Genomic DNA, 23,239 nt, shown 5'->3' with positions numbered 1-23,239 from the left:
GAAGGAGAAAGTACCTTTATGTCTTACATTAAGAGTATACTGTATCAAATCCAAAAACGCTGTGAACTGGCTAAAAACTATTCCTTTTGCAGAACAGTCTCTTTCAAACATGTTGCTAATTTCTTCCTTCTACATAAAATAAAAGTAAAAATGAACTATTTCTAAAGAATTTTGAGCGGTTCACACAGGAAAAATTTACAAGATCATGAGTTACACCCCTTGCTTTCCTTGTGGAAAGGAAAGAAAAGCAAGCTGAGGAGAATATGATGAATGCAATTGCATACCAAAGCTTCTATTTTAGTGCTTGTCTTGAATTTATGAAGCTGAATTTTGTTCAATATACTTGATGACCTAAACCCTTTGACAGTAGGCTTAGAACTAGAATCTCCCTTATCTTTATTTCCAGTGAAGTCAAATGTGAGGGGTTTGGTACATGAATGGCATGGCTTTTCCATTACACCTTCAGCTAAATATATCATACACGCCCTGCAAAACATGTGCCTACAACAAGTAACCTGCAAAAATCAATAAGAGATACACAGTTCAAGGAAGAGTCTGTCTAATGTATAAGGAATTTATACTAGAAGTACTTGAAAGGTGCTCGATGCTCTTGGACCTTGAACGACCAGCATAAAAATAATTTAATAAATGCAGAAAATAATAGGGCTATCAATAATTAAACTTCAGCTGAGTAACATGTTTGGTATTTCTTTCTTCTCTCTCTTTTCCTATTTCTTGGTATGGGGGAGGAAGTGGGTAGAGGTGCACAAACTCACTACTGGATCTTCCACTGCATCATGACATAAGTGACATAATTGTTCAACATCTCCAGCCTCTTCATTGCCACTAGCCAATTCTTTTCTAGAGTACATCACAATGTAAGGATGATCAACTGCCTGCCAATTAAAGAAAGACATTATATTAGTCAGACATTTTCTGCAATCAAATTTGGCTGATGACCCATAGTAAGACAAATATATGTATGAAAGGCAAGTTCAGGCGAAGCAAAAGAAAAGCCAGATTCTGTATTTTCGCTTATATAATAGAAGGACAAGAAAACTAGAAGTGGTCACTTCAAAATTAAGTTCACAGAAAGAGAACGATTAGCTTTTAGATGAGAAAATAATTTAAGCGAGCATCTAATAAGGAGAACTGAGAAAATAAAATTATACCAAGAAATTTTTTATATAATAGAGAATTCTCTTGGTACCTGCCGTAGTCGGGTTCAAATGAATCTAATACTTTCCACAAAGGATATGAATACATGCGTACTCACTATTTGATTGGGCATGGAGTTAAATAGAAAGAAAGACTTCTAAAACTTGTGATCATAAACATTCCATGATATTTCTATGGCTATAAAAGTGTTCCATCAAAGGTAATTGGAATGTCAAAGATTAAATGTGTCATTTGAACAAACTAAAAAGAAAAGACAGTCACACAAAATGGAACAAAGGGTGAGTGTATAAAAATGAGTTCAACGCAAAGAATCTAAGTTCAAATCCTTAATCCCACACTAAATAAAAGTAACACCATGTGTTGCGAAGATATGAAAAATTATAAGGAAGGTAAACAAGCTAAAATAACTTACAACTTTCAAGCGATTTAATCCATCAAATTCTGGCATGCCATCTCCAAAAACTTGCAAAACCTCTTCTCTAGCACGAAGTTGCCAGTTTGGATGCCTGCTTAACAAAATCATAGTCCATACAAGCCATACAGACGTTGTCTCTTGTCCAGCAAAAAAGAACAATTTACACTCCTCAATAACATCTTTTATAGTCATACCGAAATTCTTGTTACCGTGTTGCTCGATTTCTTTAAAGTTGGGTTCTAATAATATGCCTAATAAGTCATCAGTATTGGCCTCCCCTGCCTTCATTCCCTTCACTCTTTTATCAATAATTTCCCTAATTGTTGCTTGAACTTCTCTCTCAATCTCCTTCATCCTTCTGTTTCTCTTAGTTGGCAAGAACCTACATTAGTTTAACAGAAAAAAAACATGTATATCATCATCAAATAATCACTGTTCTAAACTTCTTTTACTGTTATATATGGATATAATTACGGGGAAGAAGGGTTTAAGTTATATACACACGTAAATAATTTTTACTCTATCAATGTATTTTAACTTGTCATTGAAAGCACTATAGAATCATAAAACATAGGTATTAACGGCGTACAACTTCCACAAAAAACTTGTCGATAATCCTACTTAAGGACGGATTAGAAACCATTACCAAAAAATATGTTAGCTAGGGACCATTTAGCAACAGATTAGTGATGAGATTTGTAATAAATAACTTAAACAGTTAAACTATGGAAAAATGGCGTTGTATTACCTCCATCCCGGAATATATAAGGTGCGAGAAACTTCAATGACATGCTTAGCTTGTTCTTTTTGAAGCTCAAATATCTTTCGACCTTCTTCATAGTTGCTCCCAAAGGCTGTGCGAGAAATAACATCACTAGTCAATCTTTGAAGGTAAGGTCATATATCGAGTTCGATGGACGATTCTTTCATTGAGACAGCCTCCTCCCATTGACTCAGCATTTCACTGCAGCTCAAATGAATTGCGTGAAGCATATCCTACACATTGGTAAACCACTCATTAATACTAATTAAACCAGCTGCATCTTGTAGAAATATTATCTTATAAAAAAACATAGGCCATATTTGCAAGCTAGAGAGAAAACAGAATGAAAGCAGAGTCGATATCATGAATTTGTGAATACATGAAGAGTTGCTCAAACGTTAAGCACCTCTCACCTCTAACCTAGGATTGTGGATTCGAATCACCAAAAGAGCAAATAGAAGGGAGCTTCTGGGGGGATGATATCGTGAATTTGTGATTATCAATACAAGTGAAGTAATTTTTGTTTATACTGTTATGGAGATGAGGTTTTTTGTTGCATTGTCTGACTATCTTATTTAAAAGCTTAAACTGTTAATAATTCAATACACCAAGAAACCAAGGGAATTTAGCAACTACTATACATATGTAAAAATAAAAATAAACAAATTTAACATTTCAATAAAGCGGATTCAAATGAACCCCTTGTTCCCCCTAACTTCGGCCCTACGTGAAAATATACTATGCTTTTAGGAGGGAGAGGAATGATAAAATACCTTTATCTTCTCCATATGGAAAGCAGGATTGAGAATTTTCCTATGCTTTGCCCATTTATCCTCTTCATAGCTTAGAATTCCATTTGCCAGCAACTTGGTCTGTGGAGGATATTTTGGCTTTTGATAGAGGGCATGTTTGTTAAACACATCCTTTATTACCTTAGGCTCCCCTACAATCACCAAAGGCTTTGGCCCAATCCATATAAAATAGTTTTTACCTGTACAATATTGCAAGTCCAAAAATTCTTAGCTCAACTTTTCTTACTTTTCACAAGTATAGAAAGATTCTACATTGTACTTGTAGGATTTGAAACTAAATATGTAAGCGTATTTAATAAAGTTCCTATTATAAATATATGGTCTAAGCAGAATTAACTAGTCATTGGATCATGTTGTTGTGGGCGGGTAAGCACCTCTCTATCCTTAACTCGCGTTTGCTCATAGATTTTGGATCAGAACTTCTGAAAAACATCTTGAATATCTATTGACCATATATTTGAAACAAACTTTGAAAATCTATCTTCAAGTTCCAAAAAACTGGTGAAAAAAATTTCATTTTCACTCACAAAACTTCAAAAATCCCAAGTAAAATAACTTTAAGTTAAAAAATCATAACTTGAAAAACTCAATTCTCAAGCTTCAACTTCAAAATCTATAGTCAAACAAGATCTTAATCAAAGATCTCGAGTTCGAGCTTTGAAATGAAGTACACTTTACTCCATATGTGAATTCGAACTAAGCAAACCCTAAAACAGATACATTAGAAAACCACATCAAAAGAAAACAAAAAAATTACCGTATTTCTTGATTGTTTGAACGAAATACGGGAGAATTCTGGGTGTTAAGTCATCATCAGAGACATTAAATGGTTTGGACTTGCATCTTCAATGCTTTTAGACTGTTCTTTGATGTCTCCAAAAATCAATTTGTAAGAGTTCCCTTTAAGACCTTGTTTTCTAAGGCATTTCTCCAATTTCTTTGGCCTAAACCATACCCATTCCAACAACCTCCATGCATATATTACAAAGGTGATTGCTAATAAAAATAAGGCTAAGAAATAGTAAGTAGCAATCTCCATTACTTTATGTTTCCTCCCCCTATAAGGAATGTAATGTGTTATATATATACACTGTTTGAAGTTTTAATACTCCCCTTTGTGAAAAATTAAAGTTATTTTTTAACATACAAAAAATATCTTGGATATTTAGTAGACCTTTCTAGAATTTTGCAGAGTAAATATCTTTGATATTTAATACTCCCTTTGTCGCTATTTAGTTGTCCACTTTAGAAATGACACAAATATTAAGACACCAATTATTATCATACGTTAGTTACAATTTTACCCTTAGCTTAAAAGGTTATGCAACTCCCCAAGTATAATAAATGTATTTTCTGGTTTCAATAAAACATGTTTTACAATTTAGTAAAACTAGAAATTTTCTAGAATTAAATAAGGGCATTATAAGAAAAATTGGTTATCCTTTCTTGATTTGTTAAAATGGACAAGTAAATAGGGATATATATTAAAGGAAATATGGACAAGTAAATAGGGACTGAGGGGGTACTCTCTTTGTCCATTTTTTATTTGTCATATTGTGTTTTTCAAAAATCAATTTTACTAATTTTTAAAGTTAGATTAGACTACAAGGATGTCTGAATTGACTTAAAAGTTGGTCAAACCTATAATTAAGTCAATTTTTGATTCTACAAATATTTGATAAATATAAAAATAACTTAAATTTTTTTTAAAAAAACTTAAAATTAGTTAGGAACTATTCAACCAAGGTAAAAATAACTTAAAATAAGCTTAAAATGATTGAAAACTTTCTTCACCAAATGCTTATTTGTGAATACTCATATTTCTTCTTCTTCTTCTTCTTTTTGAAAAAGAGGAATTTTGCCACGTTAATTTTTTTTTAAAAAAAAGAAAATTATTTTTTAGTGTTTGGCCAATGTTATATTCTCTAAAGACTTCTTTTTTTGACCAATGAACTTAAATTTGGTGTGTTCTTAATTTAGATTTGCTTAATTATAAATAGTCTTAAGTATCACCGAATTAACTTGACTTATTTGATAGGGTAACTAATATAATTAATATCTTTGGTGAAAATCTAAATAAAACACCTTAAATTTAGGGAGGTTTAGATCATTTATTTTTGGGTCAAAAGTTCTTAAATTTATATAATCAGTTCCAACAATATGTATAAACTAGATTATCTTGTAGCTCACCATTCTTTAAAGAGAACATTCAAATATGTCATCTATAGGGGTGTCCATGAGTCCGGTTGGATCTATTATTGATCGAAATCAAATCAATTAAATGGATTTTTAGATTAAAAAATTGACTTAAAGACACAATTGCAAGTGAAGCTAAAATAGAAGTAAACAATAACAACAATTGATGAAGCTAATGACTGTTGAATGTGATTCTTATCAACTAAGATGTAGAAGCAACAGAAACACTCTTTGGATATATCAGACACCATGCAACCTAATAGCAAATCTAGAACACTTTTTACAGAATTTGACTAGAAGCTGAACAAACAAATGTCAATTAATTTGCCCAAACTGAAGAAATAGAACATATCAAAAGTGAAGATAAAATAGGGATGTCAAGTCGTAGGTTGTTCGTTATCCTAAAGCCTCTGAATATGCACCAACTGTCCTGAAATCAAAGGAAAAACGAACATTTAGGGGAAAGTGTTTTTAGAGAAAGAGCGTAGGAAGGGAGCAAAGAAGGAATGCAATAAAAAGATTGACACTGAGCTGAAATGCAACAATGGTCTGGGACACTGATTCCAGCTGCTGTCAAACATATTCTAAATAGACTCAAAAGGAAGAATTGGCAACAGTTTTCACAAGGAACTTATTGCTGCATTGTACAGAGTAACACCGGGTTTGGAGAGCAAGGAACTGGAAATTGTTTCAAGGCATCACTATAAATACAATGCAACCGTGACACAAATTAAGAAGGAATTTGTAGATAGACTTGAGATAGTTAAACGGTCTAGAAAGGCGAATAAATATTGTTGATTGTTGCAGATATTTGTGTGACTAGAGTTCTATAAGAGGCTTAACTAGAGTGCTCTTTAGGTGTATTTGTTTATCGTTAAATTACCAAAAAAAAAACTTGCAAGGGAAAATCATCAAAATACTTTATTTTTGTCGGAACACAAATGCAACTATGTAGACGACTATAAGAAAAACACATGACTTGCCCTTCATAAAGCATATTGACTCTCACCTCCGACCCCGACTGCCAATCTGAGATCTCAACTAAGGCCTCACCCAGCCACGAGACTCGACTCGTAACCTTGACCCTACCCAAGTCTGGAATGCATGGTGTGGTAGAACAGAGTTTTGAAAAATATTTTCCTTACTTTGCATCATCTATCCCAATCTATGTGAAACTCTCTTTTCTTTATACTCTAGGAATACAAAATAGTATATGTTAACTTTTCTATAAATAGAAACAATTCAATTTAAACTTTTTTTTTAACTTAATAAATAATTATAACCACATAAGTATCTAAAATTTGTTTAACACCACAAATTTTCAAAAGTTGGCACATAAATTAGGATGGAGGAAGTAAATTTGCTAATTCTTTGAACTCCCAAATGACTGACACTCTATAAACCATTCATATGTAGCGATAGCAATGAGACGGAGCGGGTTTTGCCTTATACAGAGAACGGCGGGTATGGTTTTATGTGGGTGCGGAGCGGGTCAAAACTTTTTTTAAGGAATATAGTGTGAATGCGGAGCGGGTTGTGGAAATTGCAATTCCCTCTCAATATATGCTCGCCGCTTTCTTTCACTTTCTTTTTGAAGTTTTTGGTGGAGTTCACCTTTAGAAAACTTAACTTGTTTTATATTTTCATTGATATGAATCATTATTTAGTTCTCAATAAGATGTTCTACAAGATTTCAGCTACTCAATTTCACTTAATTACTTTCTAATATTGAAAAAATATTTATGTTAGTCCAGGCTTCTATCTCTTTTAAGCTGCACTATAATTTTCTGGAAATTGTATTTTTTTGTGTTTGACAAAAAAAAATTAGAAAACAAATGAAACATAAGCTTGACCCACAGATTCACTGACCCCTTCTATTAAAAAAGAAACAAGTGTTGAAGGTATGGATTATGATGCACTTTTTATCATGAAAGTGAAGCTAAATGGAAGGAAATAATAAAACAATTTATGAAACTAATGACTGTTGAAGGTAATTCATATCAACTAGGATACAGAAGCAACAGAAACACTCTTTGGACAGATCAAACTCCGCGCAACAGAAAAGCAAATGTCAGAACACTTCATACAGAACAAAGCACATGTCGATTGATTTGCCAAACCGATGAAATAAAACATATCAGAAGTCATAATACAAGAGACATCAAGTCCTCATTTGTTAGCTTTCCTAAGGCCTCTGAAGAACCACCAATTGTCCTGCAATCAGAGGAAAAACAAACAGCTGAGAAAAAAATGGTTTTCTAGAGACTGAGCTGCAGAAGGGAACAAAGAAGGAACCTAACAAAAAATTGCAAGGGAAAATCATCAAAATACTTAATTTTTGTCAGAACACATATGCAACTATGTAGACGATTGTAAGAAAAAAAGACTTGCCCTTCAAAAAGTAATTTCTTCTTCTCTTGTAACGCTAAGATTCTCTCTTCAATTGTATTCTCAATCAGAAATCTCACAATCCTGCAAATTTGAAAACAACAATAAGCTCTATTCAATGGCATCCAAAGCAGAAGAAATACAACACACACATGACTGGTTTATATTGCCCTATTCGATGGACTCTATCTTGGGCTTGCTGCTGCACTGCAGGATTCCACCAAGGATCCATTATGAAAACCTAGCAAAGATCAAGAGATGAAACATGTGCTTGTTCAACCAATAAATACAAGTCATAATTGTATATCCAAATAAAATGAACCTGAAGAGTGAAAGGAATGCAAAACTAGATATGCACAAGCCTTAAGAATTTAGAGTGGTTCACAGAGAAAAAAAAATAGATCCTTACATGTGATGCAACTGTAAGATTGAGGGCAACACCTCCAGTCTTCAAGCTCATAAGCAATATCTTGCAATTTCCATCCTCAGTGAATCTTTTAAGTGCAGCATCTCTTGCGGCAATAGACATGGATCCAACTAATTGAACACAATTGATGCCACACAGCTTAATACACACAACACAAGCTTCTTTTTTGTTAGATTGGGAAGAAGAGAAAGTAGGAAGGAGAAAGTACCTTTATGTCTTACATTAAGAGTATACTGTATCAAATCCAAAAACGCTGTGAACTGGCTAAAAACTATTCCTTTTGCAGAACAGTCTCTTTCAAACATGTTGCTAATTTCTTCCTTCTACATAAAATAAAAGTAAAAATGAACTATTTCTAAAGAATTTTGAGCAGTTCACACAGGAAAAAATTACAAGATCATGAGTTACACCCCTTGCTTTCCTTGTGGAAAGGAAAGAAAAGCAAGCTGAGGAGAATATGATGAATGCAATTGCATACCAAAGCTTCTATTTTAGTGCTTGTCCTGAATTTATCAAGCTGAATTTTGTTCAATATACTTGATGACCTAAACCCTTTGACAGTAGGCTTAGAACTAGAAACTCCCTTATCTTTATTTCCAGTGAAGTCAAATGTGAGGGGTTTGGTACATGAATGGCATGGCTTCTCCATTACACCATCAGCTAAATATATCATACACGCCCTGCAAAACATGTGCCTACAACAAGTAACCTGCAAAAATCAATAAGAGATACACAGTTCAAGGAAGAGTCTGTCTAATGTATAAGGAATTTATACTAGAAGTACTTGAAAGGTGCTCGATGCTCTTGGACCTTGAACGACCAGCACAAAAATAATTTAATAAATGCAGAAAATAATAGGGCTATCAATAATTAAACTTCAGCTGAGTAACATGTTTGGTATTTCTTTCTTCTCTCTCTTTTCCTATTTCTTGGTATGGGGGAGGAAGTGGGTAGAGGTGCGCAAACTCACTACTGGATCTTCCACTGCATCATGACATAAGTGACATAATTGTTCAACATCTCCAGCCTCTTCATTGCCACTAGCCAATTCTTTTCTAGAGTACATCACAATGTAAGGATGATCAACTGCCTGCCAATTAAAGAAAGACATTATATTAGTCAGACATTTTCTGCAATCAAATTTGGCTGATGACCCATAGTAAGACAAATATATGTATGAAAGGCAAGTTCAGGCGAAGCAAAAGAAAAGCCAGCTTCTGTATTTTCGCTTATATATTAGAAGGACAAGAAAACTAGAAGTGGTCACTTCAAAATTAAGTTCGCAGAAAGAAAACAATTAGCTTTTAGATGAGAAAATAATTTAAGCGAGCATCTAATAAGGAGAACTGAGAAAATAAAATTATACCAAGAAAATTTTTATATAATAGAGCATTCTCTTGGTACCTGACGTAGTCGTGTGATAATAGCAAATATGTGGCAATTCTTATTAATCATAGTTCCATCCTGGACAAATCTGCACCAGAAAACAAAATGCCGATACAATTAGAAATAAAAATATCCTTGCTCCCATCTTACTTTTTGGAAAGGTAATGGCGCAAATGATTAAGACTTTTATGGGAAGAAAAAGATATATAAGATCTTAAGTTAAAAACTAAGAAACTAATCCAAAGGGTTCCAGAACTATCTGAGAACATTAAACTGTAGAAAACATGATATACGGCCAAAAAAAGAGAAACAATGGGCCAGAAAATTGGTGCAGCCGTAGACAAGCAAAGTTGACTTGAAGGAAGAATAACTCGAATTTGAAAATTGTTACAGGGTTATTTAGGGACTTTACCAATGTCTACTTAGTTAAGTCTGTCAGGATAACAGTTAGGAGTAGTTGATTAGTACTATTAAGCTATTTTTTTTCTAATTCAATGTATAAGAAAGTATATCTATTGTACAATCAGAACATCAATAAGAATTCAAGAATTTCTCTCTAAATACTCTCTACTCTCATCTTTTCTTCTTCATGCTTAATTAGTGATCTCGAATTCACTGCACGTTCAAATAATAGAAAAACTGAAATACCAGAGAGATAGCATACATATCGAGCTGTTCTTGGCTTCTACGGCACAGTGTCTTGTAGTAGTCGTTTTCTCTATCATCCAAAGAATCTTTTCTCACTATAACCTGAACGAACCCAAAAAAAGTAACCAGTAAGAAGATTCTAATCAAATTAAAGCACACGACACTAGTGAAAGCAGAACTTACAGTCTTTGTGGGTAGTGCAAGATCAACAGCTCTCTCTTTTTTGGTACGTCTTAGCAATAGGCTTTTCAGAATTTTGTGATTATACCACACCATCGCATCTCTACCTTCATCATCGAATAACCATGTAGGTTCTTCAATATACTAGAAAATAAAAGATGTTTCAACTTAACTATGTCCACAATAAGATGAAGCTTCAGAAGTATGTAAATTATTAACTATTAACTTACTTTCTTCCACCAGAGGAAGTGGCTTGCAGGTTGGTGGGAGCACTGTGGGCACGCATCATAGAAGCTGTAGAATTAATCAAAGGACAGACAACACAAGATGTATTAGAAGTAACAGCGATTGAGAAGCAAAATGATTAGAATATAAAGTTTAGTCTTTGAGCCACTGTGAATTTGACACTCAGTTGTAGGAACGGGGATTTAAAAAAGAATCTCTATGTGTACCTAAAATAAAGTCCAGTGCAATTACAATCTTCGCAAAAGTAACAAGCATAAGGGGGAACTTGTAAGAAACGAACCTGTATCGAAGTAAGGAATTTAATTAACCTCACAATTAAAAAAGTAAAGAAAATACAGTTTAACTAGCAGAATTTAACTTACAAGTGAGTACAATTCTCCAATGCGGTTTTGCAGGGGTGTACCAGTTAAGGCCCACTTATAAAAAGATTCTAAAGCAAGAACCGCATTTGTGAAGTTGCTGTGTACAGATTTGATACAATGAGCCTACGGCATAGAAGTTCAATCAGTTAACATTGCAGATAAAATGTCATGAAATTTAAGAGTTCTACGCTCAGCACTCAGCAGCTCAACCAGCTAGCAAATGAACACCATGAACCTGGAAATGCCAAGTTACGAAAACAAAAACTTAAAGCATGAATCTATGAATGTATGACTTGCCTCATCCAAAATGATACGATCCCACTTCACTGAATGCAGAACTGAATTCCTCGTGGACACATCTTCACCAACACTGCTGTTCTGCTTTTTCTTTTTTGGCATATAGTCAGCCTGGAGAGTGGAGTATGTAGTAATTACAAAGTCATATTCCTTCAGTTTGTACATACATTTCTCCCTATTGGTGCCATGATAAAAAAGAATTTTGTTGCTTCCTCTAGTGGTGCAACGTTCAATCTCATGAATCCATTGCATTGCTCCAATCAAAGGACATACAACAAGAGTTCCTTTTATTGTTGGGAGTTCCTGGGAAGTACCAGGTGAAGACAACAATATAGTGGAACCATTAGTTGCCTTCTTTAATTCCCGTTGAGCAAGAACAAGTGCTATGGCTTGAACCGTCTTCCCCATACCCATTTCATCCGCAAGAATGCCCCCTTTGAATATTGTTTCTTGCTTTATTGACCAAGCCAACCACTCCTTTTGGTACCTCAATAGTGGCAAGAGGAAATCTGATGGTGGCTCGGCAGTTTCAGCAAGTGACACATTCTGAATATCCAAGTCTAAACCATCTGAATAATTCTCCAAAAGGAATTCATTCATTTCTTGTTCCATTATCTTCCATGTCAAAACTAATCCTCTTATGTTTTGCATCCACTCACGTTGATTTCTCCTTTGATCTATCCTTCTCAACATGTCTCGGTATCTACGATCTGAATCCGTATTTTCGTCTCTTAGGTCTTCAGTAACACGAACAATAATCAATTTTATTAGAAAATTACACGATCAATTCAAAACATTTATGAGCATTAGCATTTCAAGATGGAGCATCCATATGGAATTTGACAGGAATAAATAAAAAATAGGATAAAATTAAAGATAACAACTCAAAACTAGGGCACAACATGATGAACCTATTCACATGCTATTCCGATTTACATGTCATTCATTATTTTCCATTTTGGGTCATTCAAAATAATTCAATTTCAACCGAACTTTCAAGAAACTCAAGAGCTTCAAAAGAAAACAAACAAGAAGACGAACCCGGAATTGGAGGATTCATTTCCCCAGAAAGCACAGAGAAATCAGACTACTAGGTCATTTGCCAATCAATTTGGACCTTTTACCCACTTTAACCATCCCTTCACGCCCAGGATTAGCTAGAACATGGACCGAAAGCCCAAAAGGCCCAATTGGAGCGTGGGACGAGAGTCCAAAAGGGAACCACCTCCTCATGCCCAGGCCCAAGTGGAAAGTGGACCGAGAGCCCAAAAGGCCCGACTAGAGCGTAGACTGGGAGCCCAAAAGGGTTGATTTTGGGATGGATCTGGCTCTGATACCATATAAAGATATAACACTTGCAACTAACTCAACTCCAAAATCTAGTTCATGAGGAGAAAAATTGCCCAACTCCATATAAACAGAATATCCGTCCATTTCACAATCAATGTAGGACTTTTTGCCTACTGTAACATATTTATGTTTAGAACTTGATATCCAACAATATTTAGTGAACTAAAGTAAAATAAAAGTAAACTATCCTTTCCAACAAACCTATTCTTTTTCGAAATAGTTATTTAGAAATTGATCCATACATTGTTGTAAAGAAAAGGGAAAACGTTAAATATGTCATTAGATATTGAGAAAAGACTCATTTATGTCCCATATTAAAAGTTTGGCTCATTGTCATTGTTATTTGAAAAAAGGTTCTTTCATGAAATTATTTTTTTCCTCAACAAGACGTAAACAACTTTTGACATTTTTCAGTTAGAATTGAAGAAGTTGGAAATTTGGAAGTTTCTTTGACGTTCTTCATGTGTTCTTGACTAGGAAGAAGTAAAAAGAGTACATTTGATTTAAAACCTCAATTAAAAAGTGTTACAAGTTGTTTGGGGTCTTGTTGAGATAAAAACGATTTTGCAATACCAGAGTTAAAGAATAATGGCATGGATTAGCCTTTTCTTAAACGGCATGGCATAATGAGCCAAACTTTTAATGAAGGACATAAATGAGCTTTTTTTCTGAAATTTAGATGGCATATTTAAGTTTTCTTCCCTAAGTAAGAAGTATTTAAATCCGTTCAACACAAGTTAATGGCATTTAAAGAGTTTACATGTTATATTCAAGATGACAATGAGCAACTTGGAAGTTGCTCTAAGTTCTTAGACCTTGAAAGGCTATAAAATTAAACTTCAGCTAAGTAACAAGTGACTAAATGAAATTTATTTGCAAGTTTAAGGGACTCTCCATGTTAATTTTCCTAAGGCCTCTGAAGAACCACAGACTGTCCTGCAACCAGAGGAAGAACAAACAGTTAAGCGGAAGAGAAAGAACGGAGGACGGACAGGTGGTAGCAAAGAAGAAATCTAATAAAAAGATGATAATAACAATTTGCTTTATTTTTGTCACAACACATATGCAACTATGTGATGACTGTAAGGAAAAGACACTTACCCTTCAAAAAGTAATTTCTTCTTCTCTTGTAACTCTATGATGTTCTCTTCAATTGTATTTCTATCACAATTCTACAAATTAGAAGAAAATAATGAGCTCCATTCAATGGCCTTGAAAGTACAAGAAAGGCAAAACACACCAGACAGGTTTATATTGCCCTATTTGATGGATTCTATCTTGGGCTTGCGGCTCCACCACAGGATTCCACAAGGCTCCATTAATAAAACCTAGAAAGAATCAAAGATAAGCCACCTAACATGAAATGTGTCGTCTGCTTATTCAACAGATAAATACGAGTCATAATAGTATCTTGAGCTGGTTCTTTGAGTGTTTAGGGAAGTGAAGTTAGGTGTATCAAACGAACCAAATAACCGGAAACATAATAGGAATTCAGCACTAGATATGCACAAGCCTTAAGAATTTAGGGAAATACCCAGAGAAAGAAAGTAGATCCTTACATTTGATGCAACTGTAAGATTGAGAGCAACAGCTCTAGCTTTTAAACTCATAAGTAATATCTTGCAATTTGAATCCTCAGTTGTTGGAATTTATGCGTCCACAGGTTTTGATGGGAGCATGTACTCAGCACAGTTATAATAACAAACAATAAAATAAGTGCTGAAAGTAAAGATTGCACAAACAACTTTACGTGGAAACAAACCTCCTTGCTCAAGGGAGTAAATCACGACCTGTCTACCAAGAATTTTCAAACTGCTTCCACAAATCTTCTCAAAGCAAAAACAAAAGTCAGTTTACAAAATGAGATAAACCTGCTAATCTCCACACTAAGCAATACCACCTAATACTTAGACGAGTCATAGTAGATACAACACCGTCCATTATACTAATCTTGCCTAATTAATATAGAATTTACAGTAAGACCCTAAGTTACTCTTAACCTAGATCTTACAATGATTCAAACATACTAGAAACGTTTCTATCACAAGTGAAACAAATCCTAAAATATAAGCACAATTACAAGCAACAATAGTAACAACTGATACAGAAAGCAAACGAAACACTCTATAAGGTCCCTGATGTTTGAACACCCTGTCTTGTTGTTTGTCATAGGATATATACCATGAAGAATTATTATCCAACGAACAAACAACCTCGTCGCGTATGATTGGTGCAATACCCTGCGCCTTCACCAACTTTCTGCCGCAAATAGTTTTTACAGCTTTACAGCATTTCGCCATTGGACGAGTATTCATACTTTGCAAAGAGACGGGTCCATGCACTTGTGAGGATATCATCAAACATCTAGGAGCACTAGCACTTATCATCAGTGAATGTGTTAACTGCAGCATCTCTTGCGACAATAGACATCGATCCAATTAATTGAACACAATTGATGCCCAACAGTTGAATACACACAATACAACCTTCATTTTTTTATCAGACTGAAAAGAGGAATGGAAAGTAGGAAGGAGAAAATATCATTATATCACACATTAAGAGAATACTGTATCAGATCCAAAAATGAAGTGAAATGGCTGAAAACTATTTCTTTTGCAGAACCGTCCCTTTCAACCATGAACCTAATTTCCCTCTACATTCAATAAAATTAAAAGTGAGCTCTTTCATTTTTGCTCCGTGAGGCATTCCTAGGTATGTAGTGGGAAGGGAGGCCACTAGGCATCCTAGATTCTCAGCTAGGATCTGTATACTAGGGACTTGGTTCACTGAATAGAGGCAGCATTTGTGCCAGTTGACATGAAGTCCCGAAATGCCCTCAAAGATTGTTAGGATAACTCTCAGATGCCTTATTTGTGTAACTTCTACATCACAAAATACAAGGGAGTCATCTGCATACAGTAGATGAGATATCTCCATAGCATTTTTCATATTTATGTTAGCACAGAAACCTCTGATCCATCCATTCTCCCTATATTTTCTAATCATGAAGTTTAGGCCTTCCATAGCTAGAATGAACAGAAAAGGTGACATGGGGTCACCTTGTCGCAGACCTCTTTGTGATTGAAAGGAACCCTCTGGATTACCATAATTATGAGTGAAAATTTCACAATGAACATGCAAAATTTAATCCAGTTGACCCATTTGTCGCCAAACCCCATATCGCTCAACACTTTGAGGAGGAAATTCCAATTCACATGGTCGTAGGCCTTCTCAATGTCGAGCTTGCAAAGAAATCCTAGTTTATTTTGTTTCACCCTCGAGTCCTTCTCAATTCACATGGTTGTAGGCCTTCTCAATTCACTCAGTACCTCAGCTTCTTATCTATGCGCACATAAGAAATGTATTGTCATTAAAAAAGGATTATGGGAGAGAACAGAAAATGAATTTTTGCAAGAAAAGAAAACTGGACAGAGATTGTGTGACCAAATCATAAGGGTCATGAGTAGGAGTGTTGTAAGAAAAAGAATGAGGAGTAGGAATGTTGGTACATTCCGAAGGCGTGTGATCACAGCAAAAATGTGACCATAGTTATTCATCAGAGTTCCAGCGTAGACTAGTCTGCACCAAAATACAAAATGCAGACATAGTTAGAAATAAAAATATGCTTGCTCCCTTACTTTTTGGCAGGCAATGACTCAAATGATTAAGAATTTTATGGGAAAGAAAAAAGATGTATAAGATCTTAAGTTAAAAACCAAGATACTAGCCCAATATGTTTAATAACTACTTAAGGACAAGCAATTATAGGAAACATATTTAATGAAAGTAATCCATGCATAAACAAGAAACCGGATATGAAGCTTAAAAAAAGAAAAACAGTGAGCCAGAAAATTGGTGCAGAAGGAGCCAAGAAATTGGACTTGTAAGGAAAAAGAGCTCGAGTTTGAAACATACCAATCAAACTGTTCCCGACTTCTATAGTGCAATGACTTGTAGTAGTTAAATTCACTCACATCCAAAGGATCTTTTCTCATGATAACCTGAACCCAAAATAGTAACCAATAATAGAAGATTCTTATCAAAATTGAAGCACGTGACACTACTGCAAGACAGAACTTACAGTCTTACTGGGAAGTGAAAAATTAGCAACTCTTTCCTTTTTGGTACGTCTTAACAATAGGCTTTTTAGAATTTTTTGCTTCAACAAAACCATAGCAACTCCACCGTCATTCTTGTGTCCCATATTCATTGAAGTTTTATAATATACTAGAAAAAGAAGACGTGTCAACTTTATTATGACAGCAATCAGATGAAGCCTCAAAAGTATGTATATTATTAATTATTAACTTACTTTCCTCCACCAGAGGAAGTGGTGTGCACGTTTGTCAGGGAAATGTGGGCACACATCAGAAAAGCTGTAGAATTTATAAAGGATGGTCCTCACAAGATATTTCAGAAATAACAATATAAAGCAAAATAATTTTGAGCCGTTGCTTGTTTCACCTCGGGGGTAGCCGACTAGCCGGGTAGATGACCAAGGATTTGAAGGAACCTTTGTGTCTACCTAAAATCAAGTCCCTCCACTCACAATTTTGCAAAAGTAATATGCATAAGGGATGATCGTAAGAAACGAACCTTTATAGAGGAAAATAATTTAATTAAGCTCAAAACAGTAAGCAAAATGTATTTAAAGTAGCAGAAGTCAACTTACAAAATAAGTAGAATTCTCTAATACGGTATTGCAGGGGTGTACCAGTTAAGGCCAACTTATAAGAAGATTCTAAAGCAAGACCGCCTTTGTGGCTTTGCTGTCTACAGTTTTGATATAATGAGCCAATATATGACACAAAAGTTCAATCACTTAAGAACATTTCAGATAAAAGATCTTGTGTCACATGAAATTTAGGGGTTCTACTCTCAAACTACAAAACACATGCAGGATTGTAACAGGGCAACAAAGAAAAAAAGTTATCCATGTGCATATAAAATATAAAAGGGTGTTCAAACTAGAGTTAAAGATGAAATTCCATGTTCTTACATTATGTTGTCTTAATAGCTGAAGATTATTAATATTATTCAGAACTTAACCTATAGGCTTCTTCCTAACCACCATAAGATTTTTCAGATTCTTATGACCAACATAGTTGTTAGCACAGCAGTTAACATGATCGACTTGGGAAAAATTGCATAAACAATAAATGATCACCATGTATCTGGAAATGCCAAGTTAAGAAAACAAACACTTAATGCATGAATCTATGAATGTATGACGTGCCTCGTCCAAAATGATGCGCTCCCACTTCACTGAATGCAGAATTGACTTTCTTCTGGAAACATCTTCACCAACCCAGGCTGAATTTTCAATGAAACCATCGTCACTCCATTTTGAGTTCTTGCTGTTCTGTTTTAACTTGTTTGGCCAATAGTCAGTCTGTATAGAAGAGTACGTAGTAGTGACTAAATCATATTCCTCCAGTTTGTACATACATTTGTCCGTGTTGGTGCCATGATACACAAGAGTTTTGTTGCTTCCTTTAGTGGTGCAACGTTCAATCTCGTGAAACCACTGCGTTGCTCCAATCACAGGACATAAAATAAGAGTTCATTTTACTGTTGGGAGTTCCTAAAAAGTACCGGATAAAGACGGTAATATACTAGAACCGTAAGTTGTCTTCTTAATTCGCGTTGAGCAGGCACAAGTGCTATGACTTCAACCGTCTTCCCTATTCCCATTTCATCAACAAGAATATCCCCTTTGAATATAGTTTTTCGCTTTAATGACCAAGACAACCACTCCTTTTGGTACACCTCAATAGTGGAAAGATCAAATCTGATGGTGCCTCATCAGTTTCAGCAAATGAGACGTTCTGAATATTCAAGTCTAAATTATTTGAATTATCCTCCAAAAGGAATTCATCCATTTCTTGTTCCAATATCTTCCATGTAAAAACTGGTTTTCTTATCTTTTGCATCCCCTCACTTTCATATTTCCTCATTTTTATCCTTCTCACCATGCTATAGAATCTATGATCTACTTTTGTATCTTCATCCATTTGATCTTCAGTAACACGAACAACTATCAATTTAGTTAGAAAATTACGCAAACTATTCAACATTTATAGTGTTAGCATTTCAAGTTAGATATTCCTATGGAATTTGACATCAATAAATTAAAAATAGGAGAAGATTAAAGGTAACAGTTCATCGCTAGGGCACAACATTCACATGGTATTTTAATTTACATATTTATTATTTCCTATTTTGGGCCATTTCAAGATCATCCATTTCAACCAATCTTTCAATTGTTTGTTTTTCTTCTGAGGCTCTTAAAACTTGAAAGCTTGGTTGAAATTGAATGATTTTGAAATGACCCAAAGTAGAAAATAATGAATGACACGTAAATTGATATACCATGCGAATGTTGTGCCCTAGAGATGAGCTGTTATCTTTATTTTTTTCTTCCTATTTTTCATTTATTAATGTCAAATTCCATAAGGGAGATCCATCTTGAAATGCTAAACCTATAAATGCTTTGAATAGTTCGCGTAATTTTCCAACTAAATTGATAGTTGTTCGTATTACTGAAGATCAAATGGATGAAGATATGGATGCATATCATAGATTCTATTACACGGTGAGAAGGATAAAAATGAAGAAATATGAACGTAACAGGAAGCATTATATTTGATCTTGCCACTATAGAAAAAAATGAGTGGTTGGCTTGGTCATTAAAGCTAGAAACTATATTCAAAGAGGGTATTCTTGCGGATGAAATGGGAATGGGGACGACAGTTGAACCCATAGCATATGTGCTTGCTCAACGCAAATTAAAGAAAACAACTAGTGGTTCCAGTGTATTGTCGTCTTCACCCGATACTTCCGAGAAACTTCCAACAGTAAAAGAAACTCTTGTTTTATGTCCTGTGATTGGATCAATGCAATGGTTTCTCGAGATTGAACATTTCACCACTAAAGGAAGCAACAAAAATCTTGTGTATCAGGGCACCAACAGGGAGAAATGTATGTACAAACTGGAGGAATATGATTTTGTCATTACTACGTACTCCACTATCCAGGCTGACTATTGGTCAAAGAAGTCAAAACAAAACAGCAAGAACTCAAAATGGAGTAACGATGGTTTTATTGAAAATTCAGCCTGGGTTGGTCAAAATGTTTTCATAAGGAAGTCAGTTTTGCATTCAGTGAAGTGAGAGCGTATCATTTTGGATGAGGCAGGTCATACATTCATAAATTCATGCATTAAGTTTTTGTTTTCTTAACCTGACATTTCTAGATACATGGTGATCATTTATTGTTTACACATATTTTTTCAAGTCGATCATGTTAACAGCTAAATAATGTGCTTATAGCTATGCTGGTCATTAGAATATGAAGTATCTTGTGGTGATCAGGAAGAAACCTGTAGGTTAACTGCTGAATAATCTTAATAATGTCTGGGTGCGCACAGGGTAAAACCCCCGCTCCTATGCAATAGCTCGCAAACCACATAGGAGAGGTAACCGGCACTAGGCAAGCCTTGTGCGAGGAACTCGACCCAGAAGGCAAACCCCTTACTTTCGCTGGCAAGGGGTTTCAAACTTGAGACCTCAAATATGGAAGTCTCAAGCTCAATCCACTAGGCCACCACGAAGGGTTCCAAATCAAAACATCTTTGCTAATGAATGTTGTTATCTTATGTATAAAGAGAAGAAAGGCACAGGTAAAAGAACTCATAGCTACTCATATAATCGAGAATGTTGTCCTTTTCTCCTTTCTACTAGCGTTTCAAATATATTTTTTTTGTTTTTTCAAACAAATGATATCAATGTTGAAAGTGCACTAATCTCTTGAATCTGGCACAAACAATTATCACCCCACCCCACCCCAAACTACGTTTTCTTCTAGGTCCTTCAACCAATCAATATGTTGAATCTGGCACAAACAATTATCACCCCACCCCACCCCAAACTACGTTTTCTTCTAGGTCCTTCAACCAATCAATATGACCCCACATAACCAATTTTGCTAAAACTCAAGCATTTATCTAGACAACTCATTATAGATCAACTTATAAGTCTTGGCAGTTTATAGGTCATCGACAATATGGATATCCTTACACCATATGTATTCCTTTTATTCTCTATCCCTAGTAAACATTTGACTCTTCCGTTATTTAGGAAACAATTATTCCTCCTTTTCTACTTTCTTTTCTGTAATGGTCCGTTAATGTGATTATCTCAGTTGAACGGGTTGAAATATAAGAAGATATATCCTTCTCTTTTAAACATATAGAATGTACATAAAAAGAAAAAATCACGCTAAGAAATCCTTCCTATATCAAAGTTAAAACTTAACCAAAAACACCACAAAACCAGTAGAATGAAATATAGAGCCTTCTTCCCTTCAATGTACAACAAAAAAACTACACTTAGCAGCTATAATAAAAGATACATCAACTTTGTTCTGTGCTTGTTACTGTGTTTCTGCACTTCAATAGCCAGCAAAAGCTAACCTACCTTTTAGCATTTTTTCCTTTATTTTTCCCAATCAGATATCAAGTCCTACCATGTGTTCTCTATTTCTCAGATGCTTACTCGCCAAGGGCTTCAAAAAACTAGTTATATCAAAATGTGGAGAAGCTCACACAACCTTCACCACGAAAGGGAAGGATAAAAAAAAAACTACTACTCTGCTAATGAGATCACTTTTTATCAGTGATCATCTCAAAATTATGCCAAAAAAAACATACTTTTCTTGTCCAGCTTATAGAAAGATATGTAGCCTATATGCTACTCCCACATTGATTCAAACCATTAAAATTAAACAAAGAAATTCTTTTTCCAAACAAACTTACTGATTCAACTGCATAACAAGGCACCATCAAAATCACACCAATCAAAAACATTTGTTCCTGCCAAAAAAAATTTTAAAAAATAAAAAAAATCAACTATTTCTCAGATAATCAGATAAACAAATATACATAGAATTCTTCAACTGAGAAAACACAAACCTCCGGATTTTTGTAAGGTACATAGAGAGTGTGAGAGAGATGACAATGAATACTCCAGCAATTAGTGTTGCCCATACATGAGGTGAGTAACTACTGCTGTGATGATAATGATATGACCCCTTGCATCAGCTACCATTAGGGATTCGGCAAAATTGTTAGACCTAGGACTGTTAATATAGGCTAGCCACATCCCATCTGAGTTAACCTAGGGCTTTGAATTTGACAGATCAGGTTGGGCTAGTCCATTTTTTGTGTGGGCTAAAAAATGATTAGTCCAGCCCAAAGTACGTGGGCTACGGGCCAACCCTACTTCTAAAGATAAAATGGCACATTATAACACCTTATAGATTAAATTAGCAATAAATAGTCCATTTTTATTTCTTTAGCAAAAATAAAGACTTTGTTTTATTTAGTTGGCATTGAATAGTTATTTTTCTTTTTTTAAAAAATAAAATAAATAAATACATACATACATACATACATATATATATATATATATATATATATATATATATATATATATATATATATATATATATATATATATTCTCCTTATTTTTCGCAACCACGTTCTTAACAATTATTGTTTTATCATCCCTATTCTACCTCCATTTTTTTAAATTTTGTCAACAATTTTAAAATAGAGTTCTTGTTTTTTTGTCTCCTTTTTCTCTTTCTGGAATCCTTTTCATACTTCTATACTTAATTCTCTTCCTAATTTCAACTCTTCTAGTTAATTCAATCTGTTTATGAAAATTAGTTTTTTTTTATGGATACTTCTAAAATCATCTTTATTTATGATTTTGTTCTTGTCATACTAATTGTTGAATTTTATGATTTGTAGAATTGAAATTTTTTCAAATTTGTTTTTGTGAATTAAATTATTCAACCTTTTTTTGTTTTCTTTCTAAAATTCATTTCATGTGTAAATTTGCTTCTCTTCTAAATTTTCTCTTATTTTCTTAAATTTACTATGTCTATATAAGTGAATATTAATTGATTGATCCTTTCAATAATTTTTAAAGATAATTATGTAGCATTTCTTGCCCCCTTAATTATGAAATTTCGTCACTTGTGAAATTAAAGTTTTTAGAACTTTTTTTTTATGAAAATTCAGATAATAGTTTTTGAAATTTTTGTTCTCAATTTCATGGGTAAGAAAGATCTTCGTAAAAGATCACAATGATGATTTTGATGAATACAACCTAATGTATACTAATAAATTGTAATTTCAATTCAAATTAAAGTATACTAGTTTATTATGTGAATACAAATCACTGAATACACGATGATACGAACTAATGAATATATAGTGCAGTTACCATATACATAAACAAAATCACATATACAATTAATAAATACAATATAGGAAAAATTACCTATATACACATCATCCTTTTTCATAATTTCCATTAATCCCTACCATTTTTGAAATTTTATAAAATCCCTTATTTTCCTCCTAAAACTAATCAGCCGGATATATAACTCACAACTCCAAAAATCAAAGTTTATCACTTCTTAATTTCACTCCATAAGTCACTCTCCATTTTCGTATCAGTCAATTTCTCAATTATTTTTGAAATTCAAAATCAAGTCTCTATCTTGTCAAAACTAATTCA

At 34.2% G+C, this 23,239-nt stretch overlaps 2 protein-coding genes and 1 long non-coding RNA gene across 3 annotated transcripts; all 3 read right to left on the bottom strand.

Moving 5' to 3' along the window:
* LOC138337243 (uncharacterized) lies at positions 1–893 on the bottom strand. The gene is made up of 2 exons (XR_011210802.1): positions 777–893; positions 1–515 (listed from the first exon to the last, which is right to left on the bottom strand). It is a non-coding gene; the product is annotated as an uncharacterized lncRNA (long non-coding RNA).
* Positions 894–1,356: 463 nt separating this feature from the next.
* Positions 1,357–4,208, bottom strand: LOC101253103 (cytochrome P450 CYP72A219-like). The gene is made up of 6 exons (XM_069287472.1): positions 4,007–4,208; positions 3,131–3,348; positions 2,548–2,590; positions 2,343–2,448; positions 1,592–1,976; positions 1,357–1,419 (listed from the first exon to the last, which is right to left on the bottom strand). The coding sequence occupies exons 1-6, from the start codon at positions 4,206–4,208 to the stop codon at positions 1,357–1,359; spliced, it is 1,017 nt and encodes a 338-aa protein (XP_069143573.1).
* Positions 4,209–7,225: 3,017 nt separating this feature from the next.
* LOC101253398 (ATP-dependent helicase rhp16-like) lies at positions 7,226–19,247 on the bottom strand. Its single transcript, XM_069287471.1, has 19 exons — positions 17,114–19,247; positions 16,962–17,025; positions 16,731–16,876; positions 16,565–16,650; positions 13,890–16,228; positions 13,751–13,821; positions 11,300–13,585; positions 11,003–11,125; positions 10,847–10,920; positions 10,625–10,688; positions 10,398–10,538; positions 10,231–10,316; positions 9,585–9,654; positions 9,151–9,270; positions 8,659–8,889; positions 8,389–8,503; positions 8,163–8,290; positions 7,906–7,994; positions 7,226–7,837 (listed from the first exon to the last, which is right to left on the bottom strand). Exons 7-19 carry the CDS (start codon positions 11,990–11,992, stop codon positions 7,624–7,626), a joined length of 2,148 nt encoding a protein of 715 aa, XP_069143572.1. The 5' UTR covers positions 11,993–13,585; positions 13,751–13,821; positions 13,890–16,228; positions 16,565–16,650; positions 16,731–16,876; positions 16,962–17,025; positions 17,114–19,247; the 3' UTR covers positions 7,226–7,623.
* Between the last annotated feature and the right edge of the window lie 3,992 nt (positions 19,248–23,239).

The sequence above is a fragment of the Solanum lycopersicum genome, chromosome 7 (genome assembly GCF_036512215.1).
Source record: "Solanum lycopersicum chromosome 7, SLM_r2.1".
In the NCBI taxonomy this organism is placed as follows: Eukaryota; Viridiplantae; Streptophyta; class Magnoliopsida; order Solanales; family Solanaceae; genus Solanum; species Solanum lycopersicum.
The sequence above is the reverse complement of the archived record's forward strand: the minus strand, read 5'-3'. Positions and strand labels throughout refer to the sequence as shown.